At 36.7% G+C, this 27,809-nt stretch overlaps 1 protein-coding gene across 1 annotated transcript in view; it reads right to left on the bottom strand.

The window, feature by feature from the left end:
• Nucleotides 1–27,809, bottom strand: part of LEPR (leptin receptor) — an 84,284-nt gene that overhangs the window by 24,330 nt on the left and 32,145 nt on the right. The window contains exons 5-13 of the mRNA XM_081818567.1: nt 19,041–19,249; nt 14,752–14,897; nt 12,355–12,499; nt 6,632–6,922; nt 6,364–6,481; nt 3,879–4,078; nt 1,511–1,659; nt 321–480; nt 117–199 (exon numbers count right to left, since the gene is read on the bottom strand). Coding sequence (XP_081674693.1) covers nt 117–199; nt 321–480; nt 1,511–1,659; nt 3,879–4,078; nt 6,364–6,481; nt 6,632–6,922; nt 12,355–12,499; nt 14,752–14,897; nt 19,041–19,249 — 1,501 coding nt within the window. The remainder of the gene's footprint in view (nt 1–116; nt 200–320; nt 481–1,510; nt 1,660–3,878; nt 4,079–6,363; nt 6,482–6,631; nt 6,923–12,354; nt 12,500–14,751; nt 14,898–19,040; nt 19,250–27,809) is intronic.

Here is a 27,809-nt window from a genome sequence, read left to right as displayed (position 1 = left end):
GTTCCAGGGCCCCCTCCACAGAGCTCTTTGCAATCCCATCTCAGAATGGAAACAACCAAGTCAATCTTTCGTGAGCATAAAAATAAAATTTAAGAGTAACATAAAAGCAGGAGTACCTTCCAAAGTAAAGTAACATTTCTCTCCTTTTTAGTGGTGTCTTCCTTAATTATTCTCCAAAATTCAGGTCCTCTGGTAGGAACTGCAGAATGACAAGGAGCCCAAGTGGTACACGTGTTCTCAGGAGGAATATGTTTGAGTCACATTTGAAACACGCCCATATGCTTGCATTTTTAAGACACATTTACAAAATCTATACAGACCTTTTATATCCATGACAACTGTGTAGGCGGGACTACTCCAATTACTCCAATACCCCAGGCCATCCAGCCTCCGGCAGCGCACCTGAACAGCATAGACTGCACACAGGTCTGGCACCAGGACACTGGCCGACTTTGATTTTGCATCATATACCTCATACATCTGTAAAATAAGGTCAAGCGTTAGACTAATCATTACTAACACCTACGTAGGTGGCGAGCCCGAACTGCATTCTATTTAAAACCTTAATACCATTCCAAAATTAAGAGAGAACTGACTTTGTGTTTTCTGGCTTGAGAAATACTTGTATTGGACTTGGATCATGAGCTCCTTCAAGTTAAGGATTGTCTCAGTCATCTTGTTGTTTCCTCCTTAGGACAAGATTTGGACTGGCCTTCTTGCAACCTCGTTCCCCAGTCATTCTTCACTCTGTTACTGATCTCTGTCCACCAATTCCCTATCCACAAAAACTCTCAACAACTTTAACCTCATGATTACATAGTGATATCTCTGTTACTCAGTCTCCTCAATAAGCTGGTAAACTGTCACATTCCTTTCAGCTAAAATCTTTATGATCTAATGACATAATATTTAGGGTTCCTGACGTTTCTGGGTCTTTGCAGGCTGCCATCTGAAAACTGACACGGCCAGTCATCATATACTCTGGGTGTGATTTTGGTTGTTTGAGAAAAGCAGCTTCTTCCAAAATATGTCCCAATGAATATATACGTACTAAAGAATATTATTAGATGTTAAAGGAAAAAGAGTTCCTCGGTAAAATGAGTTTGAGAAACATAGGATGAAATAAAAGTCACAAATAAAGTCACAGATGTTTCTTTCATGCAAGACTTCTCGGAACCTTTAGTATGTAACAGTGTGATTTAGTATGTAACAGGAATACACAGTGATGCAGGGTTTCCTAAGTTGATTCAGCCATGCAATCTTTTTTCAAGGAATATTTTATGGGATCAATGTTCTGTCACACTCATTTTGGGAAATGATGGCTTGCAGGAAATGTCATTTCTTGAAAGGGTTAGACCTATAGCAATCTACTTAACAAAAATAGCTACAGAATACAGGAAGAGGTACTTTTATGCCAATAAAATAAATCCCAATCTATACAGTTATTAAAACAGTTGTATGAAATAACATTTAGTGAGGCAAGCTGAAGACATTTCTCGGTAAAAGGTACCTTCCACTGTACTTCTTTTCCATTTAAGCCATAACGAATCTGGAACTTAAGATTATTCTCTGGAAAGATTGGCTTTTCCCAAAATATTTTCAATAATCCAATTTTTACAGTAATTTCTGCTTTCACACTGGATGGAGGCAGTGGTTTCACTAGAAATTTTAAAAACAGGATACTATAACAGCAACTTAAACAGTGATAATATTTTTAAAACATTATTATGACGTTATAACTTTTATACTCAATATTTATAAAGCAACCTCTCCTTCTCAAAGTTCCTCATTCATTATCTCACTTGATCACCTACAATTTCAGGTGACACGTAAGAAAGGGATTATCTCTATTTTGCAAATAGGTTGATTGGGAAAAAAATCAATACAATGACCATGTCATCTGCAAGTAATAGTAAGATCTGACTAGAAATTGGGCCATTAGTTCCGCATGCAAAAGATTCCGTACTGAACACATAAGTATCGATAGCATACTCTGTTCTACGTAGAGCTTTAATAAAAAGAAAAATATGACATGCACTGTATTCATTTCCACATGTGTGAGTTTCAAACTGTTCTACTCTTATTATTTCTAAGTCAAGGTCAGAGATAGTCTTACAGAATAAAGCCCCAGTTCTCTACCATCTGAGGAAAACAGGATTTTGAAGGGCAGAAGTAGAGGCAAAGATGACCAGAATGGCAAAGGCTTAAAAAAAAAAAAAAAGTAAAAGACAATATGCAAACTCAACATATTTGGGAACTAAATGTCCCAAAGCCCCAGCACACTAGTGTGAACTTTGAAGCTCCGGACTTCATCAACAATACCTTAGACTGTTGATGACCAAAACCCCTGAACTTTTTCATTACTACAGTATCTCATACTTATTCAATTCTTCATATATGAAGAAGACACTCTATACCAACCAGTAAGATGACACGCAGTTCATCTCCTGAAAAAATCATTCCTCCTCAGAAAAGGAAGTATGTATGTTTGAGAGACGCTAAGATTGTACTTGACTGAATCATATGGCTGTCATATGGATCCATTCCATGAATATCTAGTTTACAGAAAGGATGCTTTAAAGTATAAGAGTCTGCATGATCCCCACAGCACACACCCTGGGGAGTTAAGCAGAGCTTTCCACATTTTATGGGTGATAAAATAGTCACAGAGCACTTACATGTCTAGCCCATGTTTACAAAGCTAGTAACAGGTGGTGCTGCATTTGGATCCTAAAGTTGAATCTCCACATTGTTTCCTAGTACTAAGGAGTTGATAGAAGCCCAACTTAAATTCCTTATTTTAGTACTGAAAAGAATAACATCGAAGGTTGTTTGGATAGCATACAGAACTGAATCCATGTTGCATTTGTCATATATTACACGTGAGGTTATATCTGTGCATGTTTGTGGGGTAGAGAGTGGTAGGTGGGTTCTTTGCTGTCCCAAGATACTTAGTACCAGAGAAGTCCTGCTTACAGTAAAATCACTTTAAGTGGAACCAAACTAAATAGCGGGGGGGGGGGGGAGGGGGGCTGGCGGGCATGCTAGCTTTGGGGGTGGGGAATCAATTAATTGGGACTCTATAGTGATTTTAAAAAACTCTAAAAATTATGACTTTATGCTATATTTAACAAAATACAGGTTTTAATTCAGATGTGTACTAATTATTTGAAAATATAGTGGATCAAATATTGATTTTTGGCATAATTTCCCAACAAAACAGAATACAGCACCAAAAGATATTCTTTTACCTCTGTTGTATAATCATAAATGGGTCATTTCTTAAAGATTTCACAGCAATATTGGAGAGATATATATTTCAAGAGCTCTCTTAACTTCGAAATCAATATATCTTTTTAAAGAGTATTTAAAATTCATGATGGATATCATCATCCTTGATCTATTGTCTCTTCTTCACTTTAGTTATTTTGAATCCTTCTGCATCCTACACAGCCTCACAAATTAAACCCATGGGTTATGACTACTAGATTACAAAATCCATCACAATACCCAAATTAAATTTTTAAATTAAAAACACCAAATGTTTTCATAAGTATATTGGGAGAAAAACAAAGCAGTGCATTATTTAGATTAATATTACTGCTAAATTTTATTCCCAATGCCCAATATAACTCATCAGATTATATGCTGAAAATATTCCTATTGCAAAAATACTGTGCTATAAGTAACTTAAAATAAAATAAAAATGGCAAAACTTTCTAAGGTTGATTGTCTTCCCAATTCCACTGTAAACATGAAAAAAGTTTTTGTTTAAATATAGTGTGATCAGGAAATGGTAAAACACAACAGTTTCCATGAATCAATCTGAATCCAAATCTGCTAGTAAAAATGAAGACACACAACACAGTTTGACATACCCACGGAATCAGGAACGACACACGTTGGTGGAGAGTCAAGTGAACCCAAAGAGTGATTGATTTTAATCCACATTGTATAGCCGGATAATAGAAAGATTGGCTGAAATATGCATTCATAAAAACCATCTCTCTGCAAGTGGCAATCTTTGGGTTCAGATATGGGATGAATAGATGGAACATCAGAACAGTAAAGGCTGCTCCTTAAAAGATATGAGAACAGTCAGTTAATATACAACATTGTTGAAAGCAGTAAGATATTTGAGAATACCATCGTTTCTGTTCCATCTCAAATAAATGTTCTTATTGGAAAGGCATTTTTGAATTCCCAGCTCTATCACAATTTTATATCTTTCCATAAAAATAGACAATAAACCTTATTAAACATTTTATTAGGTACTAAGTGGAAATGCAAGTAAAATAAATGGCATTGCTCTAAGAAGGAGATAAGGATCCAATTAGAGGTAGGCCCTACAACACTTTGAAAGTTAAGCTAACGTTATACATAAGTGATACCATTTTAGAAGTATAGATCGCAAGCGGTATTGGGACATTCCCGAGATGGGAAGGAAGATAAGTCCCTTATGCTTTAAATAGGGATTAAATTCCACTACAACTTGAAGACACAATTGATAGTAAATTACAGCTTAATTGACAATGTCCCAATATTTTCTAGTTCAAAGCAATATAATGAAAATAATACCAATTCTTGATTCATACCTGAATCATATGGTTAAATGTAAAACACATATAACACATTTTCTCAGAGAAGAAAATTAAGAAAGTAAGTTTTATAACTGTGTCCCGACCTACACTCTACCTCAGAATATACAAAGCACTTCTCCTTTTCTTTGAAATAGCCCTGCTGCCACTATTTGCTCTCAATATGGCATTTAAGTGGTTAAAGTAGCAGTTACTGTTTCCATAAAATTGGAGTTAGGAGGTTACAAGAAAATGAAAAATCTATATTCTTCTGTTTCTCGTTTTCTATTTTTTTGTGACACTTTTCCTGCTTACCCCCTCAAAATTACAATCACTGGGGTGTGTGTATGAATGAGAGCTGGCAGGGGGATGGCGGTGGGGGCGGGCAGGGAAGGGGAGGGCCAGAGATGAGAACAAGGCATGAGGCGTCCTCTGTGGGTAAGAAGAACTGTGACCATGTACTAAAGCACAGTAATACTCCACTTGGAATGCAGAGGTTAGTGTCTTCGTCATAATGACAGCAACAGCCATTTATTGAATATTTACCAGGAGAAATTCTATCGCGTAATTATAATTAAATGGAATATATCATTAATTCTAACAGAAGCCTTGTAAGTCCTGTTATTCTATCCAGCTTACAGACAAGGAAATCGAGTCTTGGAGAGGTTAAAAAAAACCTGCCCGAGTACATGCAGGGACTTTCACAGTTCTTCTGTAACTGTTAGCAAGATAAATGGGACACAGAGCTTATGTGATGGTCATCCACAAACACCTTTTGTAATGTGAAAAATGCCATGGAAAGAAAGCAAAGATAGATTATAAAAGTAAAATGGCATCCATGAATATTCTATTGATTTCAAAATACTCGTATCAGGTAAGATAAAGCCAGCTACTATTCCTATGTAAGAAATGTAAAAATTGCCCCATTTTTTTCTAATACTACATAAGAATAGACTGGTCACTTCAGGAATAGAATTCAGATCACAGTACTTGAGGAGGGGGATTTGTTTTTCAAGTAGAAAATTTAGATTTTAAGAATAAATGAGGACAAGTGAAACAAACTGGAAGACCCCAGTACAAACACAAATTGAGACAGGGTGTTTGAGAGCAGTACACATAACTGAAAACTACTAAGAGAGATTATAAAAATAAAAATGTCTCTACCTTCTCCTAATCAAGAGTGCTATTATTTCAGATGATACTATGGGAAGATGAAGTCTTGAATTCTTTTCAAAACAGGGAAGGGTAAAAATAAATCAAGCACAAATTACTCGCTATTACAACCCTTCACTCCTTAAGTGTTTCTTTCTTAGTCTTTCCTACTTCCAAAAGTATTCATATTATGTCTTACAATCTTTGTGCCACTACCTCTGACTTTTTCCCAAAATATTAATCTTCAGCAAATTATTGGACTTTTATAATTGCTGATATTCTCCTCTAGTCAACTCTGAGAGAGTTCAAATTAACTCTTAGAGAGGTCAAATTAAAATGTACAGAAACCAGCTTTTCTTGGATTTCATTCTGTAGTTAAAATGTAATTATGGAAAATTCATCGATTATCAGAAAAACTAATTGGAGGTAAAAACGAATTATATGTTTTACCTCAATGTGAGTTCTTTCAAAAACCACCAATTTATTTGATCCCTTAAAAATTTCCTAATCAAGTAGATTCTTCCTTCCTCTTTCAGGAAGAACGTCTACCAGAGGACTGTTATGAGGATATTTCTACAGGAAGTCTTATCTCACCATGTCCCCAGAACAATCAAACGGCAAAAACAGTACTTACCTATGATACCTCAACTGCAAAGTACTTCCCATGAGTGATTGGATTGCATTGGTCGACCATCTGCAAGTCATTTTAGTTAAGTACCCGTCAGTTTCACATGATATATTGATATTGACATCTATTTAAAACACATTAAAATATTAATACAAAGCAAAGACACCAAAGCAATTTTCAATGAAAACAACATGTCCTTACATTATCAATGGGACTCTAATATAGGGTCCCCAATCCCTGGGGAGGAAAACGGGGAGAATTGCGGTATGCTTACCAATCACGTAGAGTTCCGCATAGCGATGGTTGCATTCCTGCTGGTTGCAGCAGTACACTGCGTCGTAGGTGAACTTCCCGCGAGGCTTGGTCGCGTTCAAATTTGGAAAGGTGACTTTGCTAACACGGTCACCCACCACGGTATACTGGCTCGGAGGGATTTTCTCAGCTAAATTCAGCCACCAAACAATCTTTTTTGAGGAAACAATCTCGTTTTCATTTTTATAAATGCAGTGAAAAGAAACGTTAGACCCGACACTTGTCAGAATTTTAGGCGGAAAGTATATGACATCTGCAATAAGAGAAGAAGGGGAGGATGTCAGATGAAGACCAAAGACATCCTGTGAGGAATTTACTCTACGTAGAAAGGCTTCACAATGCGTTCAGGATCATACTGCCAAAAATGAAATGAGTGTCCTAAGAGACTGGGTAACTGTAATCGCCTGTTTATGGACAGTTAACGTAGTATCCCACGCACTCCCATTCCCAAATGACTTGAACTTCCAAAAATGTCTTCACTGTTTTCTAAACATAGAGACTTAGTACAAAATAGGTTTTAGTGCGTACTTGTCACTTGCTAATGGATAGGCCGAAAATTAATTCAAATGAAATATAATCTAATTCCACAATGACACGTTTTCCATCAGACTCCGCTTTAAGAATCAGTGAACTGTGGGGTGAGTTTTTGAATCAAATCACTCTAAGGCAAAATCCTGAAGAAAAAATGGTGGTTGCTATTGTTTCATTTGGATATATGAAAATTTCAAATAAGCAGGTAAAGTAGAAAAATAAGATTTAAGTAAGAAAACTAGTTAGGATATGTAAAATCAATGATGCACCAACGCACCAAAACAGGAAAAACTGTAAATACTGATCTGTAATATTTTAAGTTATTTAATGCCAGTATGCTGTGGTTAAGGACAAGGGGAACCAATATTTTTCTAAAATATTATTTTTAAGGCCTCTACACTACTCCATACTACTTTTTTGGCCCCCTATTGTTGGAAACATAGTTTGCCTCTGTTTTAAATTAGAAACAGAATAAAAGTAAATGACTGTTTACACAAGAAGAAATTATTTCTGCCACAATGCATTACAAAAACAGTATATTTCAGTTGTGCAATTTAAAGTAGGGCATTTTCTGCTGAAAGAATATGAGTATCTGTTTTCATACATATCATCTGGATGACCCCCAAAACAAAAACAAAAAACTTCATTTATTTTTATTATGTATGTTTTTTTCTTTTTTGTAATAGCAAGCTAAACTCCCCTGTCCTTATATTTACAATCCATACAAAACCTCTGTACTTGGTATTTCTACAGTCAAGCATAAACAGGAAAAATTTTAGTAGCATGAAATCACTGGACAGAAGTCAGTCCATTAGATTTATAATCCTAGCCTAGGGTGACACTCAAGCTTCATTGGCACATTACTTACTACACACAAGTACCTAGCACAGACCTGAAAGATTATTAACCTACTTTCAATATGCTCCACATCTCATTACTGAACTGCTTCAGAAGTCTAAGAGTAATTTATTTTTTTAAAGAGTATAAATAAGACTTCAAAAGTTAAGCTGAATCTTTTAAAGATAATAAAAATCTCAAAGCACTTCACTTCAAAATTGAATGCCTAAGTAAGGCTTAATTGAGAAATACAGTTAAAGTCATAGTATTTTGGCATGATTAAATACTAAAATATTAGCTTAAAAAGAATAAAAACAAGTTATTAAAAACCTGATTTTGTAAAATTTACACTGAATATATAGAAATTGATATGAAGTAAATGTTAAATATTTAATTTTCAAAATAATACAAATATATATTTTATTCTCATGTGAGATACACAATATTTAATTTGTAAAATAAGAAAATAATTTTCTTCTCATGACTAAGTACTAATACTTTTGCAGAATCTACACTAACGAATTTCATTAAAAGAAGAAATTCTATTGATAAATATTAGTGAATTACTCAAATGAACATAACTCATAAATCAAAACATCTTAGTTAAAGTTATTTTAAAATGTGTTTATTATAGCACCAGAAAATAGATTTTTACATTTTCAAAGCAGATTTCCTATTTTTCTTTACGGGGAAAATATTTTCTCTAATACATTACAAGCACTGTCAAGTATGAAATGTAGAAATTAACTGTTTCTCCTCTTCTCTGGCAGCACAAGATTGCAATTAAGAAAGGTATTACAAAAAAAAAAAAGAGAGAGAAAGGTATTACAAGAAGTCAGCACTTCTAAACTTATTTTCAGTATGTAGCATAACTTAATTGCAATATTCTTGGCCTTCTTAAGTTCTGGCAAGGTCCCGGGTATTCTTCTAAGGGTCCAAGATCTCCCAAATCCGTAAGAATTCCTTGATTAAAAATGGTCAATGCTTCTTTAACTGTGTACTTGGTAGGTACAGCTTTAATAAATCAATGAACAACAACAACAAAAATCATTGAACAAAATGTAGTAGCTATAAAGGAACTGATAATTAGCATCTGTTGGCTCTGGCACCAATACATCAGACAGTCTCTGTTCCCCCAAAAAATCAATAAAATCCAGAGTGTTTGGAAATGATAAAGTAGATGTGCTAATTCATTCTAAGTAAGTTAATGCCTCAGTCTTACAGAATGTTTCTGTTTCGTGGATGCCAACAGTGAACAGCAGAGGATAATCTAATCATATTAAACACCTAGGTTTAAGGGAGAAGGATCCAAATCTTTTTACACAAGAAGAGGAAGCTCCCAAGTTTGGAGAAACATACTTCACTGGTGCACACGGTTCAAGAACAAGCCTCCAGTGCTGTAAGCGCTGGGGGATGTGGGAACTGCTTCGAAGGCAACTCGGCAAACCTGAGACCTGAAAAACCCAAGCAACGCTGAAACCTCATTTATCAGGAACCATGAAGGAAATGAGGTGTTCCGCTAAAGTGCTCTATGTAATTAAGCTTACCGCTGATTAGTGCCCGGGATCAATTTTTGGTGACATAAACATACGTCAGGCACTTAATCACTGTATTAGTGCGTACAAACATGACTCTGGAATTAGACTGCCGGCTCTAGATTGTGCCAACTTTTACAATGTACTTAACCTCTCTAAATCCCGATTTCTTTGCGAAAGGGGAATATCAGTACCTATCTCACAGGGGATCGAAAGGATAAAATGATAATATATGTAAAGCACTTAGAACAGTGCTTGAAACACAGGAAGCACTCCATAACTGTCATTATCATTATTATTATTATTATTCAGTAGAGAAGTATGAACCTACTTATACATTTGATTTGTGATTCAGTACCCATCGTTACGTCGTTACTGTAGACGATCCTATAACAGAGATATGTGCTTGGGAGCTACTGAAGTGTGGAAGCTCTTCTCCCCGCACTTGGTGTCCCTAGTCTCCTTTATATTTGGTAAGTTTCTGTCTTTCCCTTAATAATCACCTGGTACCACTCACTGGCATTTAAGCCATCCAAGCCTGTTAAATTAGTAAGCTTACCTTTACACTCATTGCTAAATCAACAAATTCTGCCCTTGGGGGAGCTATTTACTTACTGTCTGGATTTATTTTTCACTTACTATCAGATATTTCTATTTGGGATGTCTTAAGTCACTAGAGGGACACACCTGTGGTGAATAAGTAAAAGGCCCAGTGTTAACTGCAATATTGTTAGACACTTTAGCAAGTAAATTGGCAAAGTTTCTTTTCAACAAAACATATCTTTATTACTGTCATGTACACAAAACCCTAAATATTTGCATAGGGAAAAGCATATATATACACATATGTATGTGCTTTATAATATATATTAATAAATCTGATTTATATTATGTATAGAAACATATAAATGTGGTCCAACATATTAAAACCAAGCAAATTTAATCCTACAGATATTGACGTGAACTAAGAAAGTAACAGTAGTCTAAAAGGGTTTTGTACTAAGTAAAACAGAACTAAAACTAAGTCCATCCAAAGGTCTAAAAACCTAAGTTGAACACTCCAAAACAAAAACTTACATGAAATGTAACACAAATAACTATTATATTATACTGGATCAAAATGTTCATCTTAACCCCACTGAATACAGAATTGCTAAGAATCATTATTCTAAAAAGGTATAATATATAACTTGAATATTAGCAAACCTTAAAAATAATAATGATCCTTTTAGAATTTCCCTCTTCTTTAGGGAGGGTAGGTTTTCAGATCTAATTAAGAAGTAAAATCACAAAGAAAGCCATCCCACTCAGGGTGGGAGTCAGGATTACTAGCCTCCTCTGCCACCCGCTTTACCCCATCCCCTTCTCTTAAAAACCTCCACATGTTGTAATTTATCCCCCTCTACATAATTCACCGCTGGTCATTAAGACCTATTAATCAACGATAAATAATTGAATGTAGAAAAGCTGACCTTCCTCCGAAAAATTCCAGAAGCTGAGTCGTCAGCACACATATTGTGATGCTCAATAATTATCTGAGGAATCGTGATGAGAAATCCATGTCTTCTAAATCTGTTCACAGAAGGTTCCTGGCTTTCCTAGTGAGAACCAATCCTTCCCATTGCCTAGTACTTTGCTAGCTCTTCTGACAAGCTTGCTCATGCAATTAGTTATGAATCTTATCAACTTGAAACCTTCATTAGATGCTGAGATTTTGAATATTGAGATTGTGGCTGTGTAACCTATGATTGCATCTACTGTTTACTGGGTGCTTACTAAAGGTCAGGCACCGCAGTGAGCACAGTAGGTGCACTGTTTCTGTCTATCCATAATAAAAATGTCCCTATTTTGCAGATGGGGCAATTGAGGCCTAGAAAGGTGAAGAAACTTTCCAAATAAGTGGTGAGGCCAGTACTTCCATAAGATTCTGTCAGACTCCAAAGTCTGTGTTCTTAAACCACTAATGCTACTGGCTTTTTGACAAGTCAGTGCTTTTTAAATAGGAAGTAACCAATAAATGAACTTATTTCATTAAATGTGTTGACTGTCTGCTTAGTGATTTTCAGGGGACTTGCTGTCTCTATATATCCATAATCAACCTGCACGAGTTTCAGTAGGAATCATTTTGCTCTTTTGACAGATCAGACAACGAAGCAAAGAACCCTGAAGTGTCTTCCTAGCATCACAAGTTAGCATATGACAGGGTTGGGCTACTCTAAGGTTCCTGGGACTATTTGTAAACCACCACCTCAACTTCATGAGGAAGTTTTGAATAAACCACAGTTTTTCTGATGTTAAAGATTAAAAACATGAAAACTGAAAGTGAAAACTCTCAAAAGCCAGCATCTGGAGTGAAAAGAACTATTTCATTATGTTATTATTTATTGTATTATATAAAATATAATAATTAAATGAAATTTGAATATTTGGAATTTATGTCAAATAAATATATCTGATTTTAAATGTAAATTAAGGAAACACTGATACCAGTAGCGTTCTGAATTTGTGAATTTGGAACCTTTCTATTAAGTCTATCTTTTGAATGGGTAAGAGTAATTCAGCAAGACACTGCTATGTACGCACATAAACCTGGGAGCTCTTCTACAAGTTGCTTTTGCACGTTTTCATTCACAAAGTAACCTGCCAACACTTAAATAAAACGTTAATATTGTGTCCCTCCTTTTGGTTTACTGCTACGAAATTTAAGATGCTTACAACAGGCCAAGGGAAAAATCAGGAAGCATATTCTCCTCTCGATAGGAGCTATTATTACAAAACCTACCTTGTGTGGTAAAGATAAGAGGGGTGCTCCAGTCACCCCAGGTTCCTGGGCCATCCAGTCTCTTGCCCCTCACTTGAACCTCGTATGAAGACCCAGGAAGCACACTGTCTATCAGCAGAGATGTAGCTGAGACAATTTCATCAGCCTGTTAAATATTGTTTGAAAACATCAGAGCATCAAGTTGACATGGAACCTTCATCAAAACTGAGAACAAGCAGTCCCAACAAATTTCAAAGAATGAAAGTCTTACAGAATAGTTGGCCGGCCACGGTGGAATTAAACAGAAATCAGTAACAAAATAACAAATGTTTGCACTTTTGTCAATAAATTTTTTTAAAGATTTTATTTATTTATTTGACAGAGAGAGACACAGCGAGAGAGGGAACACAAGCAGGGGGAGTGGGAGAGGGAGAAGCAGGCTTCCCGCCGAGCAGGGAGCCCGATCGATGTGGGTCTCGATCCCAGGACCCTGGGACCATGACCTGAGCCGGAGGCAGACGCTTAACGACTGAGCCACCCAGATGCCACTGTCAATAAAATTTTAAATAGCCCGCGAATCCAAGAAGAAAATCACAATGATAATCAGCAGATATTTTTAACTGAATGATAACGAATATTGACCTTGTGAAATTTGACAGGTACAGCTAAAATCAGCTGGGAGTTTCAGGGCACTGCTGACATCTAAAATACACACCTGGTAGAAAATGATGAGCAGGAGCAGACACAGAATTAGAAACATTCCTAGAGGAAAGTGTCACAGAGGAGGGCGTGAATAATTTTAAGAACCTGAACCTGATAAGCTATAGTAAATCAAAATACAGTTTACAAACTAGAGGGTAAATAGCTAAGAGACCTAATTCTGCAAGAAACAACTATTAAGAACTGCTTAGCGGGGTGCCTGGGTGGCTCAGTTGTTAAGCGGCTGCCCTCGGCTCAGGTCGTGGTCCCAGGGTCCTGGGATGGAGACCCGCATCGGGTTCCCTGCTCAGCAGGGAGCCTGCTTCTCCCTCTCCCACTCCCCCTGCTTGTGTTCCCTCTCTCGCTGTCTCTTTCTGTCAAATAAATAAATAAAATCTTAAAAAAAAAAAAAAAGAATCGCTTAGCAAATACATTCTGTTTTCCAATGACGTACTCCAAAGTTATTGAAATCCCTGGCCTCTTAAACTGTGGGTTCCAGAAACCAAAAGGGTGAAAAGCACCACAAATGTATTCTACAACAGCAGGTCACCTAGATTTCAAATCCTGTTGTTTCTATTTTGCAGATGAGAAAGCTGAAGCCCAGAGAAGTCTTAACTCTGCTTTTCCCACATAGGACACCAAGGATTTATTTTCTGCTCTTAATGAAAATAAAGTCTTTATAAAATTGGCCCAGAGGTACAAAGACAGGTTTTTACTTCTAAATTATATAACAATTCGTTTCACAAAGGAAAATGCCAAAGTCCAAGCACGGCCCATGCTCTTTATGACGTCCTCCTTCTCCTCTCCTGCTCCTCTTTGATTCATCCACTGCAACTCTTGCCCTCACTGCCTACCCCGGCCTCCAGCTTCTTACCTGGCGTAGGGCCTCTGAATTACTGTCTTCTCTCTTTGGAAACTAATTCCCCCAGATATCTACTTCACTAACCTCCTTCAGAGCCTTGCTCAAATGTCACCTTCTCCATGAGGTCTTCCCCACCTCCACTTAATATTACAACCTACCAGCTCTACCAGCACCCATTAGCTCTACCACTCAGTGCATCCTGATGCAAACAGAACAGTTCCTAGCACCTAGGAGGTCCTCAATAACTACTGAAAGAATGCAAAAAGAATTTGACAGACCTTATATTACAAATGCGTGTGCTGCGAGTAAGTATGTTGAGCAATAAAACAATAGTTGGAATCGTAAAATCAGAAATCAGAGGTCTGTAGGTGAGAAAATTATCATTATGAATTCAAGTTTCTATAACTGGACCTCCTGTAGCCATTTAGCCCTGTGTGTGTGTGTGTGTGTGTGTGTGTGTAAGGAAGAGAGAGAGGGAGGGAGAGGGAGAGACAGAGAAAGTTATTAATCTAACATAATTTTTTGGGGGAGGAAGAGGAATTTGGAACTTTCTCTGGCACTAAAGTCTGGGAGTAATTTATCACACTCCTCAATATATAACATAGATCCATACATAAGAGATATTGTGCAACATCAAACAATTTCTCCAAAAGCGTTTACCGAAGATACGGACATGTTGTTCATGTGGCCATGTCCTATGTTGATCATAAATGAAGGCCAGTGATATAATATTAAATTACAGCTGATTTAGCTCTAGGAGGACCATGCATGTCTGGCATACAAAGGGCATTTTCTACTGGACCTGGAAAGGGTCTCTAGTTGTTTCTCAACCTTTCATTTTATTAAATTATACTTACTTTTCTCATATATGTTGAAGAATTCTCTGAATATTTCACTTGGTATTGAAGTTGAAATGGTACCAAGGTTGGGCTGGACCAAGAAATCTTTAAATTGCCAGCATCTGTGATTTCCATATGTAAACCTAATGGGGGATCAGGCTTCACTTAAGGAAAAAAGAGAACATTTTTAAGTCAAGCAATTTTCATGATAATCACAAAATAAAGTCAAAATGAATTATTAGCATATCCTGTTCTTTCAACTACTTAAAAGGTGATCTTATTCAAAGGCTAATTCCAGACTAAAATATTAGGTCTACTCCTTGTACCTTTCCATAGCAATCCACATATATTCATTTCCTCTCCCTACATGGCAAAAACTGTAAACAGTAAGGAGGTTGTTTTGATAAATGTGAATTCCTGCTGTAAAAAAAGTCGGCTAACTTTATTTAACCTAGCATTCCCCAAACTTCTTTGAAGACTCCCCCCCACCACCCTCACCCACCGGTTTAGCAGGTGGCAAGGAAAAACGGCATTTTGCAGAACACTACTTGAAAAATGCATATGGAGTTTGCATGCAAATATTCACGTAAATATGCACGCAAAACTCAGCAAATCTATTAACTTTGAAAAATAAAAATCTAGACACACCTACTCAAATAACCCACAGCATACATATATTACATGCAATAAACATAGCATTCACAGGCCCTGGCTTGTTTCCATAGTGTAGTGGTTATCACATTCGCCTGACACAGGCCCTGGCTTGTCACCAGAAATGGGGATAGAGTTTCTTAGCCTAACAATGTGTTTAACTTAGTAAATGATTTGAGTTCATGTGTATATGCATGTGTTCATGTATGAATATGCATTTTTGTATAGGTTGTGTGTGTGTGTAGTTTTAAATACACGTAACTTTTAAATTATTCATAGAAACAATATAAACATCTTACAATAAAGGATTGACTAAATAAATAATGGTTCATTCCCTATAAGGGAAATCATATCGGAGAAGAATATTGAAAATGTTTACTATTGTTAGTTTTAAAAGTTTATTAAACATCATCTATACTTGAGTTCCTGAATTGTTGAAATTAACAAATAAAAGAATATTTATAAATATATGTTAAAATAGAAAAAAATGCCAAAATGATAGAAAATAGACGATGCATTTTTCTTCTTGGTACATCTCTGTGTTTTCAAGATTTTAACTAGCAGGAGTTACATACATAGAAATAATCATTACATTGAAATGTTTACTGATTTGAATTTCATTTTCAAGAACTAAAATGGCATATTACTATAATTAACATACTAAATTTTCAAGAATTTAGACATAGTTTTTCTTTTTTCCTTGAATCAAAACTAATAAAGCTTTTACTTTATGTGACGTATTACAAATTTTAGCTACTTTAAAGCAGAGACAGATAAACACTAAAGTCTAGAAACAAGAGATGAAATTCACTGAGTTCTCATGAATAAAAAGAAAACAAAGCAAAAACATCAAACAGAAATCATGAGAGTATAAACTATTGTACATTTCCTGCCTGCATACATATGTGCCCTAATATTAGAAATCTTAAAAATAAATCTTTCCCTGGACCACCCATGTCCCCAGTCTTAGATACACCGCCAACCACCTGCTTCTTTCAGAGCAATAGTCCTTGGAAGAGTTGGCACTACTCACTCTTCCCACTTTGTGTCCCATTTTCCTGACCAACCTACTCTGATCAGGTAGGTCTTCCTCCTCACCAATCCACGGAAACTGCTCTATCAAGGTCATCATCCTTTGCCAAATCCAATGTCAGATGTCTGATGCGTTTTCCTCCAGCGCTCAGCAGCATTCCACATGCTGCTCACTTGGTTCCACTAGGTTGCCAGGCCACCACGCCCTTTTACTCCTCTTTTCTCTCTGATTGCCTCAGTCTTTCTCTCAATGAATTCTAAGTGGGTGATCTCCGGCAATCCCATAAACATCTATATGCCAGATACTCCCATATATATCTCCCCTGAACTGATCATATGTCCAACTTCCTGCTCAGCATCTCTTGGGTATCTATAAGCATCTCAAAAATAATATGTCACACACCCGATCCTCCCCAAATATCCTTATCTTAGTATCTGGCACCACTATTCACTGACACGCTCAGGGCCAAGTCTCAGAGTTATCTTTGGTTCGTCTCTGTCCATACTCCATACCCAATCCACTAGAAACTTCAGTTAGCATCATCTCCCAAATGAATCCCAACTATGATCATTTCTTTACTTCTCCACTGCTACATCCCTAAACCAACCAGATAATTCCGATAGCCTCCTCTCTGAGCCTTCTGATTCTACTCTTGTAACCATCCTTCCTCTTTTCTCCATCAATTTCCTTCTCCGCATGCAGAGTAAATTTTAAACATGCACACAGACACACACACACACAGACACACACACAAACACACACACTTGACCATATCACTCTCCTGGTTCAAAAGCTTCCACTGTAATTAGAATAAAACCCAAACTCTGTAACCCTGGCCTACCATATGACCTGAATCCGATACCTCTGACCACATCTCCAAATATTCCCCTACCTCATTCACTGCAAGTACAAAGGCCTTCTCTTGGGTTCCTCCAACTTCCAAGCTCATTCCATCTCAGAGGTTTTACGGGTGCTATTTTCCCTGGTTGGAGCACCTTTCGTTCTGGATTTTTGCATGGCTATCTCTTTTTCATTCAGCCCAAATGCTATCTCCTAAAACAGGTCTTCTTTGACCTCTATAGCTGAAATCATAGTCCTTACACCTACCTGGCCCTCTCCATGTCTTATTTCTTTTGTGGCACTTAACATTTTAGGACATTATCATATATACCCAAGTATAAGGAAAGATTTTTTTTTTCTCAAAAAATTATCCCTGAAAAAAAGACAAAATTCTTTTTAGGTTTCTTATAAAGTCTATCACAGCACCTTCTCTTAACTATCTTATTTTTTTTTAATATTTAATTTAATTCTGGTTCTAAATCCTTCTAAAAACCACCTGACAGAATTAGTTTTAAAAAGAGAACATAATGATATTTTATAAATTTTATATATATTTTTCCTGTGCTATAACTTCATGACAGAATTGCTTGGACATCATTGTAATTATGTTGCAGAGACCACAAATATGCCCCTAGAGGACAAATTATTTGAACATCCTAATGTTAAAATACGATGTCATATGCAGATTCAAATAGTGGCATATCCCCAGTAACTTAGAAAGAAGTGAAGGTCAAGTTGTGTGGAAAACTGTATGAGATCCCTGGAAAACTGGCTCTAGTAATGTCAAAAACAACGATGCCAAGATGCATGTAAAGAGTTGGTATATAATGGTTTCAAGAAATATAAGTGGAAAATAGTAACGCTGTTTAATTTTATATTATATATAAAATACACACACAAAACGGAGTTAATAAATACTTTAAGTGAACATTGCCTATATTATTCACATTTGTAATCCTATGTTCAAGTTGATCAAAAGAAACTGGGAATCTTTGCGTTAAAAATATGGGACACTACCTATTACTTGAGTTTTTATTATAATCAGATTTGTATAGCAAATTATGTAGGTGTTTACTTTTTTATTGTTTCTCTCTGCTCACTATTGGTTGTCTCTGGCTTATGAGGCAGGAACTTTGTCTCGTTCACCAATGTTTCCCCAGCTCCGAGGTCAGTGGCTGACACACGTGAGCTTCTAAAAAATATTTATTGAAGGAATAAGTAAAGGTATAAAATAAATAAATAAAAGTAAAAAACAAGCTCCTAATTATTTTCGGAAACTGTTACCTGAGAAGCGAAAAAGTAACAACCGAACGATACATATCCATTAGATACAGGGTTGAAAGAAAAACTATTTTTAAGAAAGAATTTAAGGGGTGCCTAGGTGACTCAGTCAGTTAAGCGTCTGACTCTTGGTTTTGGCTCAGGTCATGATCTCATGGTTCATGGGATCAAGCCCCTAATCAGGCTCCGCGCTCGGTAGGGAGTCTGCTTGAAGAGTCTCTCTCTGCCCCTCCCCATACTCATGCCTGCTCTCTCTCTGTCTCTAAAATAAATGGGTAAATCTTTAAAAAAGAAAGAAAGAATTCAAGTTATCACTGCAGAGACCATCTATACTACTCTTAAAACATTCTAGAAGCTGCTTCTAATACTCCCTAATTCTACATTTGCTGTCCTGACCACACTGGTCAAAGCAAGAGAAGCTACTGAAAATTTTTGTAAGCAATGTTTAACCTGTTTGTGTGGCTGATGTTTAGATATAATACCTTTTTTATGCACGACTTACCAACATTTATGGGCTGAACCGACATTAGAGGTGATTGAAAATTTATCCCACCAGATGTGATTTTCAAATACAGAAGGAGAGTGTGGTTGAGTTTGGCGGTTGGCACAGGCACATGGCATTCACAGCTGTTGTGAACACTGCAGTTGCACTGAACAATCTGAAAACTGCCTTTCTGGGGGACCAGAGGTGACTCGTCTAACACTTCAGGCCTACGTGCAAAAGAGCGAGCTAAATATTAGCAGATGTGACAAAAATACGTGACAAAAATCCAAACTGAGGTGAACTGTTCTGGACATCCAGCTTAAATGGCATCTAGAAAAAACTGGATACATTATATCAGAGACGCAAAGATAAGGGTTCCAGCAGGTTAGCCATTAGAAATAATAGCAGCAAGAAGAGAGTGAAGCAATAGTCAAGTACCGAAAGGAAAGTAGCATTGTGGTCCTAAAAATCTACACCCAGAGAAAATACCTTTCAAAATAAACATGAAATAAAGGCTTTTCTCAGGCATACCAAAACTGAAAGAATTTGTCACCATCAGATCTGCATTATGAAAAGTGCCAAAGGAAGTCCATCAGACAAAAAGGAAATGACAGCAGATGGAAATCTGATTCCACACAGAGAAATGAAAATAACTGGGACGCCTGGGTGGCTCAGTCAGTTAAGCGTCTGCCTTCAGCTCAGGTCATGATCTCAGGGTCCTGGGATGGAGCCCCGCATCCGGCTCCCTGCTCGGCGGGGAGTCTGCTTCTCCCTCTCTTCCCCACTCGTGCTCTCTTTCGCTACCTCTTTCTCTCTCTCTCTCAAATAAATAAATAAAATCTTCAAAAAAAAAAAAAGAAATGAAAATAATTTTAAAAAGGTAAATATCTACTGACTGCTTAAAGCAAAAAAAAATACCATGGAGTGTAGGGTTTATAACACAGGTAGAAGTATAATGTGTGATGCTGGCTCTAAGCTTGGGGGAGAGAGACGTAACATAAGTGAGCGGTTTTAATGTTCTCGTACTATACATGAAGTGCGATAATATTACTTAGAGGTACATCTGTTGGATTGTAGTTAAGTTAAAAACCTACATTATAAATCCTAAAGCAACCACTAAAATAATAAAACAAGGAGTTATAGCTAATGAACCACAATAATCAAGCCAACAGAGTATTAGTATAAGGACAGAAAAATAGATTAATGGAACAGAATAGAGACCAACACCTATATGGACAGCCAGCTTCTTTCTACAGAGGTGCAAAAGCAGTTCTGTGGAGAAAGGGTAATCTTTTCATTAAGTCGTGCAGAACAATGGGATATCTATATGCAAAACAAAACAAAACAAATTTCAATCCATACTCACACCAGATTCAAAAATTAATTCAAAATGGATCACCAGTTCAAATGTAAAACCTAGGGGTGCCTGGGTGGTTCAGTCGTTAAGCGTCTGTCTTCAGCTCAGGTCATGATCCCAGGGTCCTGGGATCGAGCCCCGCATCGGGCTCCCTGCTCAGCGGGAGGCCTGCTTCCCTCTCTCCCACTCCCCCTGCTGTGTACCCTCTCTCACTGTCTCTCTCTCTGTCAAATAAATAAGTAAAATCTTTAAAAAAAAAACCAAAAACAAATGTAAAACCTAAAGCCATAAAACTTCTAGAAGAGAACATGGGGACAAAAATTTGTTACCTTCAATAAGGTAACATTTCCGTAGATGCAACACCAAAAGCATGATCCATAAAAGAACAAATTGATAAACTGGATTCTTACCAAGATTGAAAACTCTGTTTTTTGAAAGTAAGACACTATGGAACAACAAGAAGACAAGCCATAGACTGAGAGAATGTATTTCCCAATTATCTATCTGATAAAGGACTTGTCTCCAGAAGATATAAAGAACTCTCAAAACTCAATAATAAAACAAACAATACAATTAAAAAAACAGGCAAAGATTTCACCATGCACTTAGAGAAGATAAATGAATGAAAATAAGCATGTCAAAAGAAGCCCAAGGTCATTTGTTATTCAGGAAATGCAAATTAAAACCACAATGATACCACTATCCACATGTTAGAATGGCTAAAATTTTAAAAATTAATTTTATAAGGATGTGAAGAAATTGGAACTCTGATCCACAGCTTGTGGGAATGTAAAATGATACAACTTTGGAAAATAGTTTAGTAATATTTAAGTTGTTAAAATTACACCTATCATACAATTTACACATTCTATCCCAGGTGGTCATCCAAGAGAAATGAAAGTATATGTCCTCTCAGAGACTCATATACAAACAAACACAGAGATTTGTAGCAGCTTTATTTGTAATAGCCAAAAACTGTAAATAACTCAAATGTCCATTAACAGGTGAACGGATAAACAAATTGTGGTATATCCATATAATGGAATGCTACTTCACAATGGAAAGGAATAAACTACTAGTGGATGCATACAACATTAATGACTCTCAAAATAATCATGCTGCATGAAAGTGTGACAAAAGTACTGTATGATTGCATTTATTTATTTTTATTTATTTATTTTTAAAGATTTTATTTATTTATTCATGAGAGAGAGAGAGAGAGAGAGAAGCAGAGGGAGAAACAGGCTCCCAAGGAGCAGGGAGCCCGATGCGGAACTCGATCCCAGGACTCTGGGATCATGACCTGAGCCGAAGGCAGACGCTTAACCGTCTGAGCCACCCAGGCGCCCTGTATGATTGCATTTATATAAAATCCTAGAAAATACAAAGTAACCTGCGGTAACAGAAAGCAGGTCATTCATTGCCTGGGGACAGTGGAGAGTGATGAGGGTGATAGGGACCACAGGTAGGGGCAACGGGTGGGGTTACAAAGGGGTGGGAAGCAATTTTGTGATTGGCAATATATTCATTTTCTTTATTAGGGTGATGATTTTATGAGTGATTTCATATAGAAAAACTTATCAATTTATACTTTAAATATATAATAAGCTGTGTAAACATGTACAGTTTATTGTCTATTAATTTTATGTCCATAGAGCTGTTTACCCAAAAAAGAAAATTTAGAAAAAACTTTTTAAGCAATACTTTGCCTAACACTGTAAACCTACAAATGAATGAGCTAACTTTAAAAAGTAATTGCAGGGGCACCTGGGTGGCTCAGTCGGTTAAGTGTCTGCCTTCGACTCAGGTCATGATCTCAGGGTCCTGGGATCAAGCCTGCATCCGACTCCCAGCTCAGCGGGGAGCCTGCTTCTCCCTCTCTGCTCAACAGCCCCCGCCCCCCGCCCCACCCTGCTTGTGCTCTCTCTCGCTCTCTCTCTCTCAAATAAATAAAATCTTAAAAAAAAAAAAGTAATTGTAGTTTTTCCTTGACTTATGATGGGTTACCTCCCGATAAACTCATCGCAAATTAGAGATATCCTAAGTTGAAATGCATTTAATACACCTAACCTACCGAATGTCATAGCTTAGCCTAGCCTCCCTTAAACATGCTTAGAACATTCACACTAGCCTACAGGTGGGCAAAATCATCTAATACAAAGCCTATTTTTTAATAAAATTTTGAACATCTCATGTAATTTACTGAATATCATACCAAGAGTTAAAAAAAAAAGAGAGAGAGAGGATGGTGGAAGTGTATCAGTTGTTTACCCTCATGGTCACGGGGCTGACTAGGACTTGCCAATGCCCAGCATCACGAGGGAGTATCCTACCACATATCACTAGTCTGGGAAACAATACTGAATGAGTATTGCTTTCACACCATTAAATCATAAGTCAAACCATTGTTAAGTGGGTGACTGCCTATAACTAGCTGGGTTGAATTACCTAACTCAAAGCACAAAGAATAATAGCATGCAACCAAGACACAGAGTTGTTATTTCTGATTTATTAGTGTCGTTTTTTTTAATCTGCATGGTTGCCTGGAGAATTTAAGCCTAGCTGCAAATAAGAAGACTTGTTTGGGGTGGGAGGAGTCAAGGGGGAGGGGAGAGGGATAAGAATTTGGGGATGGAAAGGGAGTATTAATATTTAGACATGATCACTGCCTTCAGAATTCTTGCAGTTAGCAGAGCAGCTAAAGCAGTGCTTTCTCCACACTAATTTTTAATTAGTATATTTAGCACTTACAGTCTTTTCCCTCCAAAAGGACTGCAAGAATTCTGAAGGCAGTGATCATGTCTAAATATTAATACTCCCTTTCCATCCCCAAATTCTTTAAAAAAGATAGAGTGGTTTAGATAGAAGGCAGCAGGTGTTTATGGACAGAATGGGGTGGCTCAAGCAAGACAGGGAAATATTAGTTATCCCTGAGAATTCACATATAAATACAACGTGAATGAAATCGACCCGAATCTTTCATACATACACCACTAGTATTAAATGTGAATTCTGATAGATTTTCAAGTTTCCTGAGATAGACTTCAGTATTACTTTAGTCCTAAAATAAATCAATCAAGAAACAACATTTACAGTCCTTTCAACGTGCAAAGCAGTCTACTGGGCGCTGTGTCGGGGATAATATTATTGTTAGAAGCACACTAAATTAACACCAAGACTTAATATCAAGTCCTTCCATTTGCTTTTGAGCCATAAGACCATAGACAGGTAAGTTTTTCTTTATTAGCCTTGGTTTCCACAATCAGTAAAACAGAGAAAAATGCCTCCACCATCTCCCTTTACGATGCTGTTGTAAATATCAAAGACAATTACATAAAAGTATTTTTGAAAACTTTAAAGTGCTATACACCCATAAAATAACATTTTGAATTAGAGTTGGAATGACTTAGCACTTTCAATTTTATCTAAATCTCACAAAGCCAATGAAATGTCATTTTTTGAAAACATCACACTCTGCCTTCTAGATATTTTTTGAGTATTAAAATAAAAGCTTTTATGAAAAGGGTATGGAACAAATTGAGTAAATTGTGGTATTTTATGTCAGAAATATGCCTGTACAGAATTATGCTTTGATTGAAGAACTCCCAAATTTTACAGCAAAAATAGAACTATACAGAAAATAAGGCATACATTCTTGACTAACGCTTTCTAAAGGACAGAAAATTCTAGTGATATTTTTCTTTTTTTAAAAAAAAAGAAAAGTTAGAATTACACCGTCTTACTGTAGATGGTCGTGCCAATGCCATTTTTTCTAAATAGAGTGGATATTTGTAGAATCGGGCTGATTACCAATTAGATTAACTATCTGGTTTCTCTATCACTTTACTGTTGTGTGTTCTATTTAATCAATCTCATTGTTAATTTCTTTATAATTTCAATATACACGAAGAAAACATATATACTATATATTTATAATAATGACTATATGTAATATATGTGTTTATTCTAGTAATTCATTAATTGTGATTTTTTTTTTAAAGTCATCTCCATTCAGAAATTTCCCAAACCACCCCAACAGACAATCTCATTATGAAACTCTAAGAATCAATCTAAAACTAATTTTCAAATGTTCTACACAGGGGTGAAGAAACTACAGCCCACAGGCCAAATACACCTGTTTTTTGTACAGCTTGTGAGCTAAGAATGGTTTCTTACATTTTCAAATGGTTTAAAAAAAAAAAAAAGAGGAAGAATGTCCCATGATACATGGCAATTGCATAAAATTCAAATTTCCGTGTCCATGAACGTAGTAATGCTTATTCATTTACATATTAACTATGACTACAAGGTTGGAAGAAAGACCTTATGGCCTGCAAAGTCTGAAATATTTGCTATCTGGCCCTTAAAGAAAAAATTTTCAATCCTAGCTATTGGCCAGAAACATTTTATACTCCCTACTGGTAGGAACTTGATGGACAAAGGACACAAAAATAGAGAATCCACATTAAATATATCATCACATTTCCTTGTATAGCATATTTACAATTTACATATACACCTTGGGAATCACTAATTTAATTTTCAAAATACCTTATGAGGGAACTAATATCACCTACTTTATAAGTAAGAAAGTGAGGCTCAGAGACAATGTGGACCTGAAACTAGTCTGAAGTATTGTGCTTCCATGTTCCTTGCTCACTTCATTACACCCAAGATGTCTTATTATCACAAGACAAATTTCCCTGTTACTGTGGCCACTTTATTATTTTATTTAGGGGATTAATACATTAGTGGCCACAACTAAAAAAGAATTACAATCTGAATCATCTTAACATTTCCATACATCAGAGCTTTAAAGAATTAGAGGATTATTTCAAATTACTTTTTCCTTGAAGAAAACATGAGATATTTCTCATATTTATGAGAGCATAAACTGCAAAGTTTGTATGAAACCTGGAAAGAGCACATTCGATCCTCTGACCTTTGGTCATATTATTTGTTCCCAGAATTATTTTTCTACGAATATATTAAAACTTCTCTAAGCAAAGATCTATGCTAAGTTATTACAGGAATAACATCAAATGGGTGCCACGCAAGTTCATAACTGTGACATAAACTGAGAGCAAACCATGGTGGACAAATGAATACATGGGAATTGTTTAAAACAGTATTAGTTTTGTATATCATTTGATCAAGTCACTTATTTTAAATCTCAGACTGGTAATCTATACAAATGTTACCCAAAAAATCTACTTTGCCAATCCCCCAAATTTCAAAGACCAAATTAGTATCCCAGACTAGTCTCATGATCAGAATCACCTGGAGCCTTGTTAAAAATAGATTCCTAGACCCTTCATGGAGAATTCAGTAGGTATGGGACTAAGGAACCTGTTTTCAATAAGAGCCATAGATTGGTTCTCAAAGAGTTATCCCCAAACCACTAGCATCAGCATCCCCTGGAACTTGATAAAAATGCAAATTACTGGCTCCACTCCAGATCTCATGAACCAGGTCCAAATGAGAAGTAATGGCCTAGATAAATCTCATCAAGGAGACAAGTTTAAGAGGCATTTTGTAAAATACAAAGTACTCTTCAGATGTAAGATATTACCAAACAAATGGAAAATCAACAAGTATGAAAGGGAGAAAGAAAAGAGAAAAAGAAAAGAAGAAAACAAAACAAATGAACCTTAATGTATATCAAGTTAATAGTATAGCCACATGGGTAGAGGGGGAGGGGAATCCTTTTTTTTTTTTTTAATTTTATTTATTTGACAGAGAGAGACAGACAGACAGCTAGAGAGGGAACACAAGCAGGGGGAGTGGGAGAGGGAGAAGCAGGCTCCCGGCTGAGCAAGGAGCCCGATGTGGGGTTCAATCCCAGGACCCTGGGATCATGACCTGAGCTGAAGGCAGACATTTAATGACTGAGCCACCCAGGCACCCTGGGGGAGGGGAAGCCTAATTAAAATTTTGGAACATAGTGTTTTGATCATGTAACTTTTAGCCTTAGCAAAGGCAAAATGAGTGTAAACAAATATTGTACTCTAGTTAGTATGCTTGTTTTTCACAGTAGTATAGGTTAGCAATTCCAAAACTACTTTACATGTGTTCTAGGACTAAGCAAATGGGTTAGATATTGTGGGAAAGGGAAGCCATGTTTCTTATTGCTGGGAAAAAAGAAAAAAAAGAAAAAAGAAAGAGGGAAGGGGGAGGGAAAAGGGAAAGGAAAGGGTGGAGGAGGAAATGGAGAGGAGAGGGGACGGGGGGGGGGGGGAAGGAGTGGAGGGGAGGGGAGTGGAGGGGAAAGAGGGGATGGAAGGAAGAAAGGAAGAAAGAAAAAAGGCTAGAATTGATCCTATGATTTTGGGCTAAAATGGGAGATATTATGGGTGCCCAGTTGGCTCAGTTAGTTGAGTGTCAGGCTCTTGGTTTAGGCTCAGGTTATGATCTCAGGGTCGTGAGATCAGGCCCTGGGTTAGGCTCCATGGTCAGTGGGGAGTCTGCTTGAGATTCTCTCTCTCCCTCTCCCTCTGCTCCCCCCAACTCTCTCACTCTCTCTCTTTCAAATAAATAAATAAATCTTAAAAAATGGGAGATATTAGTATGAATACATGCTTTTAATATATGTATACACAGAGATATAGAAATATAGATTTGTGCATATACATATACATCATGTATGTATTGCGTATACACATACATGTAACTAGCTCTGTAGCTGAGAGGGTCCAGAAACAATGCCACCCAAGTAATTTCTCTCCTCATGTTCATGTTTTCCTTTATATCCTTGAGCATGTGGAACATTGTAATGTCATCCTTGCCTGCTACTTTTATTATCCCTGTCATTTCTGGATCTGTTTCTATTGACTGATTTTTTTTCTCCTCCTGGCTAGGGGTTACATTTTCCTGTTCCTTCCCATGTGTAGTGTTTTTTTACTAGATGCCAGACATTGTGAATATTACATTTTTGGGTGTTGAATTGTATTGTTCTGTTTTAAAGAATGTTGGATTTTGTTCTGGCAGTCAGTTAAGATACTTAGGCACCAGTTTGAACCTTTTTTCTTTCAAGTTCTTTTGGGAAGAGAGTAGCCTTGACTCTAGGGCTAATTTGGCCCCACTTTTAGAATGTGGCTATTATGGGGTTTCTACTGACTGTCATTGATATTCACCAATCTGCTTTGTAGAAACTTTAATTATTCCTGGTCCTATGTAACTTTTGAGAATTGTTTAGCTTATAGTTCCTGGTGATTGTTCTCTTCCTAGTGTTTCTTGCCCAACTTAGTGTTTCTTACCCAACATCATGCGCAGATTGGTAATCAGCCAAGGGGACCCCAGTACTAATTCTGTGAACTCCCTGCTTCAAATAATCTGCCCCACAAATTCAAGCCTCCTTACACTCTCTGAACTCCTATCTCTGTCTCCTTGATCCAGCAATATCACTGGGATCCACTTGAGTTTCCCAGCCC

Source organism: Leptonychotes weddellii, chromosome 4 (assembly GCF_054177405.1).
Source record: "Leptonychotes weddellii isolate Sample4059 chromosome 4, ASM5417740v2, whole genome shotgun sequence".
NCBI classification, from domain to species: Eukaryota; Metazoa; Chordata; class Mammalia; order Carnivora; family Phocidae; genus Leptonychotes; species Leptonychotes weddellii.
The sequence above is the reverse complement of the archived record's forward strand: the minus strand, read 5'-3'. Positions and strand labels throughout refer to the sequence as shown.